Source organism: Empidonax traillii, unplaced genomic scaffold (genome assembly GCF_003031625.1).
Source record: "Empidonax traillii isolate 1590-97213 ecotype Southwest subspecies unplaced genomic scaffold, ASM303162v1 scaffold415:size763157, whole genome shotgun sequence".
NCBI classification, from domain to species: Eukaryota; Metazoa; Chordata; class Aves; order Passeriformes; family Tyrannidae; genus Empidonax; species Empidonax traillii.
This window is the reverse complement of record NW_020955608.1, coordinates 486555-504463: the sequence shown is the minus strand read 5'-3', so window position 1 is coordinate 504463 and position 17909 is coordinate 486555. Positions and strand designations below refer to the sequence as shown.

Sequence of the window (17909 nt, the reverse complement as noted above, 5' to 3'; positions counted from 1 at the left end):
AAAGCTGTACTTAATTCCTTTGTTTGACCCAAGTAGTTTGGAAATGTCCGACTGAAGCAGCATCCTAATTTCCTTACCAAGTTTCCTCCAAACACATGGACATATAAGACTTGAACTTGTGACTTTTCTTCACAAGAGGTTTTTCATTTTGGGGCTTAAAACACATTTTGAAAAAAAAATAAAAAGGCTTTTGTTTAAACAGGTGCTACTTGCAGGAGTTACTTTGTAATAATATTGCTTGTTATATCAAGCTTTTACATACCTGGAGAACTCTAAATGCAATCCCAAATCCCTCCTCAATGTTTTTGCCTTCTAATATGACCTGAAAAGAGAGGCATAGACAAGTCTGGGGATGCACGTGCCTTTTTCATTACATACAGTTAAATAACATTAATGCAAATCCAGATTTTGCCCAGAGGCCAAAAGACAATGCATTACTTCAACAGAAAACACCACCATCCTAACAAGTACAGCAAATATAGGGTCTACTGCCACACACTGATTGATTCCCTGTGGGATATTAGGCAACTTACAGATGTAGATGAGCTGAAGTTAAGAATGTTTAAAATAACAGTTGTATTTGCCTTGCTTCAGAACACAATAGGATGTATTAGTCAAATGGCATATTACTATTTGTATTTGGGATCCTCTGCAAATTGGAACTTTGAGGAGAGGAGCTCCAAGTTCTCATGTTTTTTGCTACTGTGAGGAAAATCATGAACTTTTCATAAATGATGGGTTTGCATGCATGCATAAGTAATCTGCCCATGAAAAATACAACCAGCTGCCCCAGCCATTAAATGCTTCAACCCTCATAGCAAGTTAGTATTGTTGATGAAAAATAGAGCTGTCTCTGAAATAGCAATGAGTACCTTGCAAGCAACATCCATTTTCATGTTGTTGTTTCCAAAGAGAGTGGGCAAGGAGGAACCACCTGTCATTTGAGATGTTCCTGAGCTCTCACACTGATGCAGGAATTTTGTTACTTCCATCTGCAGATCAACCGTATTGATATGCCTAAATAGTGAAAAAATTCTGACTTTATTTTGCTATAGAGAAAGTGTCAATTATTATTTATGTAAACTTACTAATTTCTTCAAGACATTTCAAAAAATATACTAATAAAGAATTATTTTAGTTGTTTTTTGACTTTGCCTTTCATGCAGCCAAGTCTGCAGCGATAAGATTACCTTTTGGATCTGTGTGCTTAACATGCATGGACAAGCTGAAGTTAAGCAATTGTTCACATTATTTCAAAGAAGTGAGTCAGAGAATCTGGATTCCAAATAAATATCCACACCCACTTTTTCATCTTATCACACACACTCCCCCCCAAGTTTAAGTGAGAGTCTAGCCTAAAAAAAGAAAGAAAAAAGCCCCTAAGGAAACGAAGATATAAAACTCCAGGTACAAGAGAGATTTGGCTAAATTTACACTTTAAATTTTGAATACAGGGATTCAATTATCTCTAGCATCTATAACTTGTACATAGTTAAATGTTGTGAATTAACTCCAGTAGACAGTGAAGCACCATAAAGCTGCTTGCTTTTTGGAGAGGAAAGGAAGAGAAAGAGAAAAAATCTTGTGGATTGATGTATAATTGTCTATGCACTGTAGGGTTTTTGTTTTTTAAATTAAAGGAAGATAATGTGATACACAGACCTATTTTTCATAGAAACAAATCGACAATCTCCTGGGTTGGGTTGTTGGGGGAAAAAGTGATGGGAATCCTATACTTACAACTACATAAAAGTCAGATTTGGGTCAAGCACAACTAGCACGTGTTAGTTTAGTCCAACTTATATGCAGCCAATAAAAGAAAATAATGTAAAGCCTGAATTTCCCCTCTCCTACAACTCAACTTTTTGTTTATAGATACCTCGACACATCTGTAGCAGACATTTTCTTACGAAAAGTGAATGCCATTTTTTTCCTTCCCGAACTTCTTGAGACCTCCTGGAGGTAGACTTTGAGGTGGTCCTTGATCTTTAGAAGCCACGCCTGTTTTCCTCCCAGTTCAGTGTAAGACTTTGCTCCATGAGTGAAAAATCTAATGCAGGTCATAGCAGCTCGGACATGATCCTAGAAGAAATGTACTGAAGATCAGATGGGCCAAACTAATCACTGTTTGTTCTGAAGTGCTCACACAAAGCAGGCAATGTTCTGTTTTCTTTAAAGCACAGTTAAGCTACTGCAATGTGTCAGATCTATGACACAAGTACCAGGTCAGCTTCAGTGATGCTCAGCCTTTCTGTCTGTTTTTAAGGACCATAAAGTAGCAAAAATATACTTGTCCAACATGGAGATTTACACTAAAGTAAATGACCCAAAGTCTGACAGTATTCAGCATTTCACTGAAAGAGATGACACTGTCCCTCAGCTTACCTTCATGAACTGTTGCAGCTCATACAGAATATGGTAATAGTTCTTTCTTTGCAAGTGTTTGCAGGCTGCAATCAAGTAAACTCCCCAGCTCTCCAGTCCTGGATCAATGGTTTCCAGCAAGTTCTCCAGCATATGCAGTTTTCCACTTTCATAACTTGGAATGAAGATCCCTTCAATAAACACTTCTGATGGGGATTCCTACACAAACAAAAATTATTTTGAAAAGAAAAGCCACTGTAGCTTATTTTCCTTATGTAACATAAAGGAGTATTAAGTGACAGAGATCATAAAATTAATAACTAATTTATATTGAAAGGAGTCTCTGGAGGTCATTTTCTTCAAAACACCACTCAAAGAATGACTTCCAAGTTAAGTCACATTGTTCTTGGACCTCTCCAGTTAAGTTCTGAGCATGACGAAGTAGGGTGATTCAACAGCCTCTTTGCAGCCTGGTTCCCATGTCTAAATACACACACTGAAAAAAAAAACCCAAAACTTTTCTTTATATCCAGTTGGAATTTCCCTTGCTCCAGACTGCGTCCACTGTCTCTTACCCTTCTACTGAGCACATGTGAGATAAGCATGGCTCTATTTTCCCTCTAATCACTCACTTGGTAGCTGAAAACAGCACATAGATCTTCTCTTGCCTCCTCTTCTTCCACCTGGAAAAACCTGGCTCTATCACTCTCCTCTTCCATCATGTGCTTCAGGCCCCCAGCAATTGCTGGCCTTCCACTAGATGTGTTCCACACTGACAGTGTTTGGTTTGTACTTCCGAACCCATGACTGGACACACAGAGTTCAGATGAAACCCCACAAGTAGCGAGCTGAGGGGGATATTTGGGGGATATTTACTTCCCTTGTTCTCCTGACTATGGTCTCGCAAATGCAGCCTCACATGTGCTTCTTTTCATAGTAACATTAATATGTGTCAACACGGCCTATATATTTATGCTTTAAAGACTTGATATGAATTTTTTGTTGTTGTTTGTTTTAAATAAGATACAAATAAAATGCTTCCAACAAACTGCAAAATGTTTCATGAGAAACTCAGTGCCTTACAGCTTCATGGTAACAAACTCTGCTCTCTAGTTTGCATGATCGCTACCAGTTTCCTTGCCCAAAACTTATCCATCAAATTGTATGTCTAGAGTATTTTCTAAGTCTACTACTTAACCAGTGAAATTATGTCACTAACATTGCAAAAATATCCAACTTTTTTAAAAAGTAAATTTAAACTGGTATAAAGGACACATTTGAAAGGCAAATTTGCCATGTCCTCTGAACTGTATGACAACAGTTCCATGTTTTCAGTTTTTTAGAAAAAAAAGACAAAGTGCTGTTGATGCAGAACATCTATGAAGAAAGAAAAAAAGCAGTGTTTTCTCCCCTCTAGAAGCTCCTGTTTCAATACAATGTGGAAGAGAGATTAAACACAAGACATAAAGATCAAAGTTGTTTTTTCATGTCACTGAACTGTAACAACATTCAGGATCTCAGAAAACTCCGGTGCAGAAAACCACCCAGAATGCTACCTGATGCTCATTATCATTTTTCAGATTTCAGTTTCAGTGATGGGAAATGAAATTACTCACCTTATTTAACAAGTGAAGCAGTGCTTCTCTCATACAGTCGTGCCTCATATAAAAGCTTATTATCGCCAGATTAGTGCCGTAACTATGTAAGTAGAACAAGCACTCCTGATAGTAGCTGTTGTGTTGCATCTTCCCCTCACACATCATCTCCAGAGACAGACTTCTCGTTCTCAGTGTTGCTTCAAGTTCCCTCAATGTGGCAAAGTAATCATCATCCTGCCGTTAACACAGAGAATCAATGACAGGTGGTAAGAGGAACATTTTCTTCTTGGTTAGGTCGTGTCACTCAGCCCTCAAGCATTTCTGTTATTGTTGTTTTTAAATATATATCATTTTAGAGGGGTGAGAATCCAGTAATGCTTTTTATAAACACTAGATTGGAACCCTGCTATCAACAGAGGTGCTGAATGTTGCTGTAGCCAACATGGCTGTTACCAAGGACAAGGTTTATTTAAACACAATTCCACTGCCAGCAGCTACTTAATAGCCTAGTTCAAACAGGATTTTTCATTCTGCTAAAACATGTACTACTAAGTGGTCTTTAATCATTATGATTCTGCAGTTACTTAGGCCCTAAAAGTAATTTTTTGGTCCCTAATCTGAACCTCCAGAGCTAATTCCAAACTATGTAATAGTGGTTTTTGATGAGAAAAGAAGAGTGGGACAGCATTTGAAATTCTCCACTGGATTCCTGCAAAGTTACCAGTTTCAGTAGAAAAACTGCATCACTGTAGAATCACAATATGTTGCAGGGACTGAGTTTAGCTTCCTCAAACTGCAGTAATAATATGTTAAAACAGTACAGCTTCTTTCCCCTCCACAAAGTATGCCCCAAATTACTATCAAATCCAAAAGGTGTGATGCAACACCTAACAAATTTCGCAACAGTATTCAGTTTGCAATATGCAATCATGACAAAGAGGGGAAAAAAAACCCTAACACCTCATATTGCTACATGCATTGCTATAAGATGTGTATTAAAACATCATTAATTGGCTTTGCCATAGCCCTTCAGAGCAGACAGAAGATTCTTACTGCAATGAGTATTGGCTTCACTGTGGCCTCCAGGTACTGTATCACATCCTGGACAAGCCTTGAACCATGGTTAAGCTGGTTTAGGTCCATAGGTGGCTTTAAACATCGGCTAAACTTCTCTCTTGCTGAACTTAAATTTCCAGCTTTAAGGCAAGCCATGCCCCAGGCATGCCATGCTCCACCTGGATCCAATCCAGACTTTGTAGAAACCTAAAATCAAAATAATTTGTTACTGCAAATAATGTAAAAATGTAATGCAACACAGTCCCAGTAATGTAATGGCCAGTCTTCGCGAACGAAGAACCAGGGAAGGTCTTTCCACCTCCCAGCCTGCGCATTGGATTTTTTAGGTGAGACACAGTGTGCGCGGAACTGAGCCCACCCTTTAATCCTGAGGTTCATCTGCCGGGGCCAAGCGAGCTTGGACGGTGGCAGTGAGGTCCTCAGGACGTAGATGGATTGCCTTACAGGGCTAACGAGCTCCATCTGCCCGGGGAGGGGCCCCGACCGGGAATCGAACCCAGATCTCAGCGTTGACAGTGCCACGCTTTAACCACTTGACCACCAGGGGCTCCCACAGTCCCAGTACAGAAAAAAGGAAAACAGTCTTATCATATAGTCTGTCATTGTGACTTTTCACTTCTCAGAGTGCATTTCCCATTAAAAACAACAACTAAAAAAACCACATGAAAAACTCGTGCTAATTATTTCCGTATTACTGGCACAAAAGGCCAACTACAAAAACACTCATGATCTCCAAATGTGGAAGTATTTTTTATTGTACAAGTTTAAACTACTGTTCATCTGGGAATTTCAGTTCATTGGTGTTAAACATTTTCACATCTGCTTTTCTAAAGCAGATGATTTTTATAGAGCAGAGATCATCAGGTCTGTGGATTTAAAAGAAGCAACAGAAGATGCTTCTCGAACCTCCAGGATATTTTTTATTTCATACAATTTTGCTGATAAAATTTATTCCTGACTTTCTTCAGTAGACCAGCTGCTTTTAAGCATGAACAATTTTTATTCATATACGTCAGCTATTTATTAATATTTTTTTATTAATATAGGTCATCTGTTTATTACCTCTTAAAAAATCATAATCCTGTTTGTAGTATGTCATAATCCTGTACTTAACAAATTGCAATGCCATCAAACAGGATTACAAAATCCTGGGAATAGGAGAAAGACAGAATATGATAAACTACACCAGATGAGCTCTGATGCACTGATTTGTCAACATTGCTGATTTCCAGGTAAACACTCAGGAAACGTGCCTTACTTTTGTCTGCTGTGGGATTACAGACAAATAAAATCAAACATACAAGCTTCAGATAAAAGTCCTGCCACAAAGGATGTCTCAATCCCTTCTATTGGATGCAAAACTCCTCCGTTTAATGACTTTCTTGCAGTTAGTCCATTCCAACCTTAATTGTACCAGGAAGCAAGGTCGCTACCTTTCCCTTGCGCAGTCTGCTCCACAGCAGGACTTTCCCTTCTCAGAAATTTTTTCCCATGTCCAGAAAATTATTGTCTACAAACTTAATCTCAGTTTGTAACTGTTTAAATATTGTCCATTCACACATCACATCCATCTGAATTCAGGAGGGAGAAAAATAGAGGCCAGACAGAGGCACTAACATTGACATCCCCTCCACTGGCATTACCTCTATAGCTAGTTGATAGTATTCTGCTTCCAGAAGCTGATTTCTTAATCTTGTTACTGCTGCTGGGAGAAGAATCTGATCCAAAGATGGTATAGGATGGTAGGCAGCAGCAACCAAAATATTCAACACATCCACTTTGCTGATGTAGCTAGAGGTTAAACAAATACATACACTTTCACTATTATCATACAGTAAAGAACTTTATGCCAATGACATCTCTTAGAACAGTGGTTCCTAATCACCAGTGTACCAGGTTTCTCTATCCATCATATTATCCCATTCAGACAATTTGTTATTGTTTGGGGTTTTTTTGCCATGTTCAGTGGAACATGCTAATTGCAGACACTACCTATATCTTACCAAATCGAAACAGTACATGTGACATTTATATATTACACCTGCCACCTCAAGTTCTGTAGGATAAAACTTAAGGAAGTGTAAAACGTTCATTCACAGGAACCAAAGGTTTAAAATCCTGTATTAAAATATAGATTGAAAGTAGATACACAATATCAGAAGTGAAATATTTACCTTAGTCTTTATGAATCATTTCTTCCTAGTCAGAGAATTTCCTCAGTAATTATTAAGTGGTCATATTACTTGAATTTCTACTACTTGAACTCTTACATTATTATTACATGATGAACTTCTTGTTTAAAATGTCCACAGTACAAACACAAAACAACCCTCCCACCCTCCACTCCCCAGTGAAAAAGGATAATGGCTCTCAACAGTACCTCAATACATCCTAGTGAACAACTGATTAAGTCACCTGTCACAGAGTGCTAGATCCTGGCTCCTTCCAGCCTTTACAAACATCATTTTGGCACTGAAGAGCAATTGTTTCATGATGTCCATAAGGAGACCAGCATCCACCTCAGGGTTAGTGAGCCCCTGGGACAACTTGCAGCAGTGTTCTATCAGTTGGTGGCCACACACTATGCTGTCACTGTGCAGGCTAAGGATGGCAATGCACAAGGAAGAGCTGGGAGCCTGACAATTTGAGGAAAGACAGATAAATGTAGGTATCAAGGTAGTTCTCCAGGGAACTGCTTATACTGCACTCTTTTTCTCACCTGTTCATAATAAAATTCACTGCGTACAATTTCATTCTCCTCTTCATTCAGGGAAAAAATCCACTCAAGCTCCGTTGCCTTGGGTGTTCGCACCACTGTGGAATATTCATTATTAGAAGTTTCTGCAGCAAAAATTAAAACACCTGGTAAAATCCTTGTACAAGAAGCAAGAAACCTTCCTAAGGATACATAATGCAGAGTATCCCTACACTCTCCTGCAACAGTTATCTATAACCCTCTTATTGTGTCACTTCCTACCAGCATCACATGTCCAGCACACAGATTACAGAAATATTTCCATTCCTCATCAGGCTGCCAAATTGTATCTGAATTTACTGTAACTGTTACCAAAACCTGGTTCCTGTGACACATTTTCAAGTGATTATCCAACTCCTACTGGGCATCAAGCACAGGAAACTCCCCTCTTTAGCCTTTCCTCACACAGCTCACTAAATACTTCTGAGAAGGCAAGTGGAAATATGAGAGCTGTGGGTTTTTTGCTCCAAAGGGAAACAGAAAAACCAGTTGTAAGAGAAAGGCTAAATTGACTTAAAACTGCTTTTATCTTCTATAATTCAGGTTATTTGAACATATAATCCAGGAGCTTTAAGGCAAAAGATTGTGAGAAGATGGTCTAACTTCTAATGTTAGATTTTCATATAAAATAGTACTGCAGAAAATTGGAATTTTGACCAAACGATTCAAGACGTTTAATTTCTGTGAAAAGTCGTTTTCCTTCCTGCAGATTAAGGAAATATCTCTTTTGAAATTCATAACCCAGATAGCTTCAAATCAAATACTGTCTGTCATCTGAGTGTAGGTGAGATCCACACCAGAACAAGTTACAAACAGTAAATACCTTCTGGTATGGCAGAGAAAAAGTCAATTAAATTTTGTTATTATTCCTGAAGCTTTATGATATTAGATGTGGAAACAGACACCAAAGAAAAATTACTATATTCACACAACCAGCAGAGGAAATGGAACTCAGGACACAACCAGACCAATGAGAGGGGCCTCATTCTGTGCTGCCAGCATGGGGTATAAACCACCACAGCACACTGCAGTAATATTCAGAATTGTACTGTCATGGTTTGTAAAAAGAGAACCACTCAGCACAGCTCTGTAGTGGGATAATTAATTCCTACTCATACCACAGCCTCTGACTCTTTCTAGAATGCAAAGTGCATTCTCCAACTGCTGTTTTTCAGTTCATTTCTTCTACACCCAGCCAATATTGACTCAGACATCTCTGCTAAACCTCAATTTACAGAAGTTTGGAATGCTCATGTCAGCATGTACATGCAAAAATGATCAGTGATATTATGTAACTGAAGTTGTGATCACCCTTCAGCTGTAACTAGGTATTTCTAGATGTATCAGCTTCCAGTTTCTAACTGCTAATGAGGAGCCTTAAAAAAACCAGAGGTTTAACATTACTCCATTCCTTACCTTCCACTCGGTCCTGATCTTCTTTTCTGCTGTAATAAAATGACAGAAAGAACCATCATGCCTACTTCAGCACACTGAGGGAAACATAGTTTTAAAAGACATCACCGTGGCTAGCCTTTTCAGAACACTGTTGTGTAAAAATCTATTCCTCCCTGACCTCTCCAACCCACTGCCCCGCCACTACCCCTTCTGTCTGGAAATCTGAGATCCTGCCTCTGCATTGTTGTATTTCAACTGCACTAAGTAATTGGTTTTTGTGACCTTCTGTAGGAATAGTACTACAGTTGCACACATCATAAAAAAGCAGACACCAAGAGGGAGAACTGCACAGTACCAGGATGTGTCAGAGCTAAAATCAAGTTTTTGGCATCCAAGTCTCTGTCCTTAAGATGTAGCTGGTTTTGATATACAAATATGGTGAGTATAAAAAACCCAGGTATTAATGAATTAAAACATGACAGGTGGCATTCAAGCTCTGTTAGGCTCTGCTGACCTAATCTGGCAGCATAAGCAACTGTTCTGATGCAAACTGGTTCAGCTAGAAGCGACTGCTTGTTTTTTCACAGGTTCCTCTTCAAACATGCACAGTATTGCTCTTTCCTAGGGAGTCTGTTGATACAGTCATAGTGGATACTGCTATCTGCAGGCTTGCTAGGAAAAGACAAAATGCACCTGAAAGCTTGGCTGGAAAGAATAAATCTTACTCTGTGACCCTGTCAAGTCTGCTCAAGGTCCCAGAGAGTAAAACTGTTTTCAGCTGCACTTCTCAGCAGCTGGCCTACATAAACACAACAAATTTCAGTCCAATTCTCATGAAAATATGTCATTACAGCTGTCTGTTTTAATAAAGGCAGTTTCAAAGCCTATCTAATCATGAACTTGCTTTTTAATCCCCAGGGGTTCAAGGAGTCAAAATCAAGGGATTATGGAATAACACTAAAACACTGATATATTCAGCAGAGCTAGTCAACATGCAATGTTAATCCAGGAACAGAGTATACCACAAGAAACTTTGTCACACTGTAGCAGTATGCACTGACTATGTTTTGCATCAAAGCATTCAATTCTTACATTAATAACTAATTGATGCGTAAAGAATTCAATTCTTGCCTTGCTCTCCAGTGTCCTTTCTAATGTGAAAAGTAAACTGAGGCATAAGGAACATCCCCATACCTCTTAAACCTGGAAATCCCAACAGCTGGAGGCTAAAAAAAACTGATGTTATTATATTATCCAGATAAAACAAATGCTTATGTCTCTCTCATTCCATTCATGTACTCTGCTGTGTATATGTAATTGAGGAGAACTAGAGCAGAAGGACTCACCTGCCTGTATCTTCCACCAAGCCAGGCGGACTTTCTCTGTTGTAGTAGCCATAGCACTGATCACACACACGAGACAGATTTTCTCTGCAAGCTTCTACTGCCATTTTCTTGGTGGAGCAAGAGCTGCACACCAGCCTCCCACAGCGTCTGCAGTGATGGCGCCTGTTAAACTAAGCAAAAGGGGTCATGGATGAGCCACAAAAGATTTACTGAAGTCCTCTCCTGTATCTGTCTCCACTCCTGAGTAAACTTACTCCATCTGAAGAGAGGAAACACATGCAGGATAAGGCTTTTCAGAACTACACAGTGATTGATTCTCCCTATTACAATTTATTTTCAAAGAGGGCATGGCAAAGAAAAAAAAACAAAACCCAAAGGCCAGTATTTAAAATACATTTGCTGCAGTCTTGGGCTTTCCATTATTTAAATTGTTCCAATTTTTATCACAATCAGATCATCTCTTGGAAAAGTTAGAAAGCTGTAGACTGTTTTTCTGACACCATCTTCATTGTTTCAAAATTCAGAAGCAACAGATACTTTGAGAAAACAGTACTGTTTATAAGCAGTAGAAGATAACAGACTGCTTACAAAATTAAAAATAATCTTCTCCCTTAGCGCACCAATGCAGTTGCTCAAATACTCTGAAACAGTACATTTTAGAAAAGTATAATCAAGAGTAAAGATTTAATTTTCTATATTGGTAATCTGAATTTTATTATGATCACAGTATTTCTGGCCAGCACAGTCAACTAGACAGCCTTTTGAAATATTAATACTGCTGTTGTTACACATTTTTGAGATCTCATAGTTGTCTTCTCTCTGATGACTAGATCCTCTTTAGGCTCTATCATTTCACAGAACTCTACAAGGAGCTAACTGCTGCCAGTCTCCTCAACTACACTAAATTGAAACCAGTCGTTAAATATCAAAAGACTGTCAATCATGTCAGGCCTATGGTGATGCAAAAAAACTTGCCTAAAGTAGCCAGTGTCTCTTAAGAGACAGATTATGAGGAAGTGTTCATATTAAGGTCACAGTTCTAGGATTGTCTGGACTTTGGTTTTGTGCCTTACCATAGTAAAGCGTTCAGTTTTGCAAACCATACATATTGTTTCAGTGTCATCAGGTATCCACTGCTGCTTTGGTGGTGGCTTCTCAGGAGGCACAAATTCTTGAGGAAACAAATTCTGCTGCAGACTTTTGTCTCTGGGACTTGCAGATATGGTTACACCTGAAAATGAGCCAGGCCAAGAAAAACATGGAATGGGATTTAAGCTGTTTGATGGAGTCTTGAGTGCCAGAAAACACTGCAGACTTACTGAGGCTATAAGATTTTTCTGGCTCACAAAATGACTACCATTATCTTTCAGCTAGGCATGGCAGTGCAACATTGTGTAGGCAACATATATGCTTTAATCTAAGATTGTAAACTTACAGTGCTTCAATACAGATAAGCAAGACTACATACTTATTAAGAGACCTTTACCATAACAATCAGAGAAAACAACTTGTCAACATCTGTTTTAGTATCACAAGCAAGGACTTAAGAGTTGGAAGAAAAAAACCACCACGGTCACTTGATACCAAAAAAGAATATAGCATAAAATAGAATCTGAAGTATACCCAGTGTTGACATTCCTGAAGACTAAGAGTTTCCTTTGTAATCTCAGGAGAGATGTGGTATGGCTAGCAACAGCACATCCCTCTCTATTCTGGTCTTTTCAATCTACTGTGAAGAAATCAGTTCAGACAGGCAAGAGGTTAAGCCTTTGGCCTTTGGGATCTTTGACCTTGACAGTTAAATACTCACTGAATCAAGTTTAGAAGCTTTTAGTTCATATGAGTCAGTTACACGAGAGGCTAATTAAAAAGTGCAACATGTCATTGTAGCCCTACAAGCCACCCTCTGTGTACATGAATATTAAACCAAAAGAGAAAAAAATGTCCATTCCACTAAAGCTAATTCACGCTCCTCTAAGTAGATACCACGTTGCAAAGAAACATTTAAGGACAACAATGAATTCAAATTTTGTAACAGCATACAGATACTAAGCTGACCACTACAAAAAAAAAAAGGAAGAGGTACACAGCCCAACCCAAGACACTGCTGTCACTTCATGTAGGCAAGAAGAGTCTTCAGTTCAGGATACAGACAAGGAAATAGTTCAGACACCCTCAACTGTAGATCAGGATATCACTGTGCAGTTCTAATTCAGGACCATCACTTGCTGAAAAAGATCAGCCCTGGAGGTCTGAGGATATTCTTTGCTAGCCTTTCTCCAGAAGCACCGACTTTGCATCTCTTACAACGAGAGCACCTCTTGCATTAGATGCTGAACAGAACCTATAGAATAATTTGTGGTTGTTTCCTAGCTACAAATATTCTTCAGTTGTTTTGGCTTAAATTGTTTAAGTTTCTATTTATTTGTGTATAAGAACTGTGAGTGAAGCCTCTCATAAAAAACAAGGTGTGCTATTTTCCTCAGGTCACAAGAGGGATCCTAGAAAAAAAGTAAATTCAAGGACCCTAGAACAACGTGCCCAGTATATGAACTGGGGAAAATTTGCTGTGAGGGGCTGTTCGCTGCTGGGGAATGGGCTGGGCATTGGTTAGCAATTGTATTTGGCAGCATCTGTTTTTCTTGGGGTTTATTCCTCTCTATTTCTTATATCCCTTTTCATCAGTAGCATCTTCATCATTATTGTTATTGTATTTTACTTAATTTCAGTTATTAAACTGTCCTTATCTCAACCCACAGGTTTTCCTCTCTTCCAATTCTCCTTCACATTCCACTTGAGTGAGTGAGCAGCTGTGTGATACTTGGGTGCTGCTGAGGTCAAACCATGACAGGCACCAAGGTCTTTATCTTACCAGTAAAGCTGACAGGAGATAGTTCCGATGATCCCGATTTAGACGACGCTTCAGAATCCAATACCTGATTGAGACTTTCTTGGATACGTATCAGAGAATCTAGGACAATAGGAAGAAAGGGGAAAAAAAAATTAGGACAATACTGGCCAATACATCTACCTGTTTTCAAGATTAGAGGAATCCATTCACAGGAGTACATAAGAATGTCAGCACAAAACATGACTACTCATGTAATTAAAAATTACTGTTTTCATGCAAATGAGCCCACAGCAGTTAATGCAAAACTATATAAATTTCAATTACTTAAAAAACAAAGCAAGGGATCTTTATCAAAGCAATGGAGTACTGATGGGTACAGGAATAATGCAGCAGAGAAAAAATATCAGATGTAAAAACAATTGGTTGACACGAGATACTCATGGCAAAAAATGCTTCACATTGCAGTAGAAGGAACATACATACTTCCAAAGTTATAGGTCATTTGGTAGGAAAAATTAGTTAAGTCTGATGCTTTTACGTTAGAAAGAGCTGCATCTTTAAATCACAAAATGAAGTCAACATTCAGAAACTGGCATAATGCAAGTTGGTACCTATCTGTAGACAGGTACACATCCTTTTTAATACAGTGACACTTAAAGCACTGGACTGGATCTGCAGCACCCTCTGCTGTTCCAATTCTAAAACCTTAATAGGAGCCAAATGCAGGAGAACCAAAGACAACCAGTATGAAAAGGGATTGGCAAACCAGGAAGGAGAACCATATTGAGAATGTCAAACAGAATTACAAGTTTAAAATCTTCCATACAAGAAAAAGGAATAGGACTGTGGTAGGAGAAAATACCACAGAAGATTCAATCCCCATTCTACTTGAGGGAAGATGCAGTTGGGTGCAGGTTTTACAACTCCTTAAGACATCAGTGACTTTTCTTTTAAGAGGAATAAAATAAAATTGATCAGTATTATGCAATAATAGAATAGAAAACCCCAAAAAGGAGCAACAGAGGAAAAATCCAATAAACATTTGAAGCTGTTGGTCCTTGAAAATATCTACGTATAAGAAAGGCAAAGACTTGAAGAACACGATCTGGGCTAGAGGGAGACTGGAGGCACTCATCTAAAAATATTATGGCATGATTGCTGAAATGATTCTGGGGGAATATTGGCCCTTCTTTCCAAAATGAAAACAAGCATTCTGATAGACAGTCACCTGATCTCTTTTCTTTTAATGTGAAAGGGAAGTTGAGAGCTTTTTCTGCATACTTGGAAAGCAAATTGTTAATGTCTTCTACAGTAAAACCAATTTCCTGCCCAGCCAAGAGCTGGTGCAGTGTCTGCACAGCGACAGCTACCCAGTCCACCTTCATATTCATGAGGAGCTGTTCCAGCATGAGCAGTGGCCTTGAAGAGAGGTGGAAGTAGTTAACACGGGAGAGCTCAGGCAGAGTCAACAGCACCTGAGACACAAGAAAAAAGTGTAGGACAAAATTATACACCTTCAAACCTGTGTTTCTGTGAGATTAAAGACAAGAAACTAGCACAGTAGCTTATGCAGAGAATGGAATAACAGCTGGAGGCCTAAAAAACAGGAGGTAGGACTTCTCAAACCCATTCCTACTTCTCTTATAAATTATTGAGTGGATTTGCAGAAATTACTTAGTTTCCACTTTCTATTCTACAAAACACTGCCTCATTTCAGAGGATATTGAAGAGTGGAAAACCTTTTGTGACCTTGTGACAAGTATGCTGTAGCAGAGTACAGCATATTCTCTTACTAAAATAAGCTTATAAAAAAGCATATTAGCCCCATCCTTATCCTTCCATCATTTGACAAAATGTTAAGAAGAGAAAATAAGAGCAATTCTTGTCTAGATGGACAGTTAATATGAACACTTTTCAAATGAAATCATGTCTTCAAAAGGAACAAGTAAGGACACAGGAAGCCCAGCAGAATACTGTTATGGCACACACTGGAGCAAGTTGCTATTTATAGTCCTACAGCAAAACAGACATTACCCTATATTTTGTTTACATGTAAAGCATTCAACTAAGGTAATGTAGTGACTAATGCATCTATTCCCAGGCTAAGCACAGAACTTGTAAAGACCAATGAGTAATACTGTCTGCCTCTGGAAGGCACTTGGGAGAAACATGAAGTGTCAAAGACCACCATACAGGTGGGCATATGTAGGACACCTGGTGTTACTGACACAGAGTGTAAGTTGAGGATACTTTTTTCTTCACTTGGGACAAAGATAGCAACTGTTCTGATAAACAACACAATTTTATTTTTATTCCATCCTACTCTCTTTTAGCCTGTGTGTTCCTCTACTCCCTACAACTCAAACACAAGACTGCTCTGTTCGTACTGGGAGTTAGAACCACCTCATAACATGGAACTGCAAAGATGGAGAAGGGGAAGAGAAGTTTTAAGGCATCTCTAACATTCCTTTGGATCCTGAGACTCAGGATCTTAGACCTAATATTGTGAGAATGCTCTGGTAATATCTACAAACTTTTTATATTATGCCAATATTATGCATTATAAAATTACTTATACAATTCTATACTGCCATTAATCCCACAGTGCGAGAGTGTTACTTACCTTGGATCCTATGTAGAGTGCCTGGATTTCATTGCGGCGTGCTGTTGTCAAACTGGCGTAGAAGTGAGCTGTGAGGTAATCAGCCAAGAAGTGACAGGCTGCCAAGTTTGGATGCTGGTCAAGGGACTGTTCACTGATGGCAAGGCAAATACCAGGGTCTTCAATTCTTTGCAAAAGCTACAAAAGCAAACAAAATACAGTGAAACTCTACAACATTCCTGGAAGGCAACCAAAAAGACCATGAAAACACACACAAAGAAGACAAGGAAAACAGCTGTCGACTTATCTGGCCTGTGGATATAAGGCTGAGAAAGTCTTACTATTACCTGCAATGCTTTTTCCATGTCTCCCATCTCCAGTAAGTGGAGAAGGTGCTCACGGCGCAGGTTGATCAGGTCTTCTCTTGGGACAGGATACAAGTGTCCCCATTCCTCACACAACTCGTAATCCTAACGAATTAAAAATAAAAATAAAAATAAAAAGGTAAAAAATAAAAGGACAAACTTTGCCCTTCCTGATACAGCTGTTTCTCCCAGAGTTCTGATCAACTCCAAGAAATTCTATAGCTTAGACTCCTCCACCACATGCAAAAAGGAAATAATTACATTGACAAGGAGGAGGAGATGATAGCCAATTTTGTCAGACACAGCATGCATTGAAAATACCTTCTCATCTCATGATAAGCAAGTTGGTTTTTTAGAGAGACACTTTTAAAGCCAGTCAGATTTGCAGTGTTAGCATTTACCTAATAATCAAGGCTGTATTATGCCCACAGTAACACTATTTTAAAATCTTCAAAATTGTAAAAGAAAATAACAGGTTTTATCTCAGAGTTATAACTTAAGCATTATTAAGTACATGTAAATCTTGACATTAAACACGGATCTGTATTTGTATCTGTAGCACAGAACTGAGCAAAGAAATCCTTCCTCCCAAGGTAATCTCCACTGATCCATGTTTTAAGATGCTATTTCAATGAATTTATCTACTTCAAGTTTAATGCATTCTAACCCAACAAAATTCACTTAATGATGCCTAACCTTTGCTTTCAGAATGATATTCATGACAGTCTGGGGGTCATCACTGCAGGCTTTTTTCAGATCCTGCCAGTCATTCCACAATGGTTCATTTTGCACATTCAAAATCTGAAAAAGTTAATATTAGAGTAGCACGAATTTTAAAAGCTTAATCTACAGCAATCAATACCCTATGAAACCAGCTGAGCTGATCACTTCAAGAGCTGCTTCATAGAAAGAAAAAGTCAAAAAGGAGACCCACGTTGATCTTTCAGGGATGATGAAATGCCCTTGCACTCCAAAATAAACTATTTAATTTTCTCAGAGGTATGAATCTACAAAGCACATTTATAAGGGAAATTTTTTGAAATATTAGAAGGTAATAATTATGGATGTAAAAGTACACATATACTGCAGACATAGCTGGTACTAACAGAGAGACAACTGAGCCGTCAGCAGAACCAGACAGAGCTCAGCAAGGATGACTCCTTTTTTTGCTCTGTTTGGCTTCTCAGTCCATGCTGAACTCCAGGCCAGCCTGTCTGACTCAACTTTTGTATCTGCACTACCCTGCAGTGAGAAGAACTGACTGCAACACAAACTCATTCATTGGACCACTAGTCTTGTACACCAACTGCACCTCTCTTATAAAATGATGAGTTGCCATGGAAAGCTTCCAGAGGTTGTAGCATTTTTATACAATGAAAAAACAAATACTTTGCAAAACAAGCAGACTCACATAAATGTTTACATCTAAACACATTTGCAGATCTGAATCCTAATGGGAGAGTAGGAAAGTTATGGAAGACAAAAGCCAAGTGTTAATGGGATACCACATTACTTAACATGAACTGTTTTGGATGAAAGACCTGAAAAAATATCAT

General features: G+C 38.7%; 1 protein-coding gene across 3 annotated transcripts in view; it reads right to left on the bottom strand.

Annotated features, from left to right (window-relative positions):
- ZFYVE26 (zinc finger FYVE-type containing 26) overlaps nt 1-17909 on the bottom strand; it is a 46951-nt gene that overhangs the window by 5534 nt on the left and 23508 nt on the right. For all 3 annotated transcript variants that reach the window (XM_027894045.1, XM_027894046.1, XM_027894047.1), the window contains 17 exons: nt 17050-17154; nt 16336-16458; nt 16010-16186; nt 14615-14861; nt 13408-13506; nt 11609-11766; nt 10536-10705; nt 9211-9239; nt 7759-7880; nt 7455-7675; nt 6683-6830; nt 5016-5225; nt 3981-4196; nt 2386-2583; nt 1880-2082; nt 873-1017; nt 263-322 (listed from right to left, as the gene is read on the bottom strand). In XM_027894045.1, coding sequence (XP_027749846.1) covers nt 263-322; nt 873-1017; nt 1880-2082; nt 2386-2583; nt 3981-4196; nt 5016-5225; nt 6683-6830; nt 7455-7675; nt 7759-7880; nt 9211-9239; nt 10536-10705; nt 11609-11766; nt 13408-13506; nt 14615-14861; nt 16010-16186; nt 16336-16458; nt 17050-17154 — 2631 coding nt within the window. The remainder of the gene's footprint in view (nt 1-262; nt 323-872; nt 1018-1879; nt 2083-2385; nt 2584-3980; nt 4197-5015; nt 5226-6682; nt 6831-7454; nt 7676-7758; nt 7881-9210; nt 9240-10535; nt 10706-11608; nt 11767-13407; nt 13507-14614; nt 14862-16009; nt 16187-16335; nt 16459-17049; nt 17155-17909) is intronic.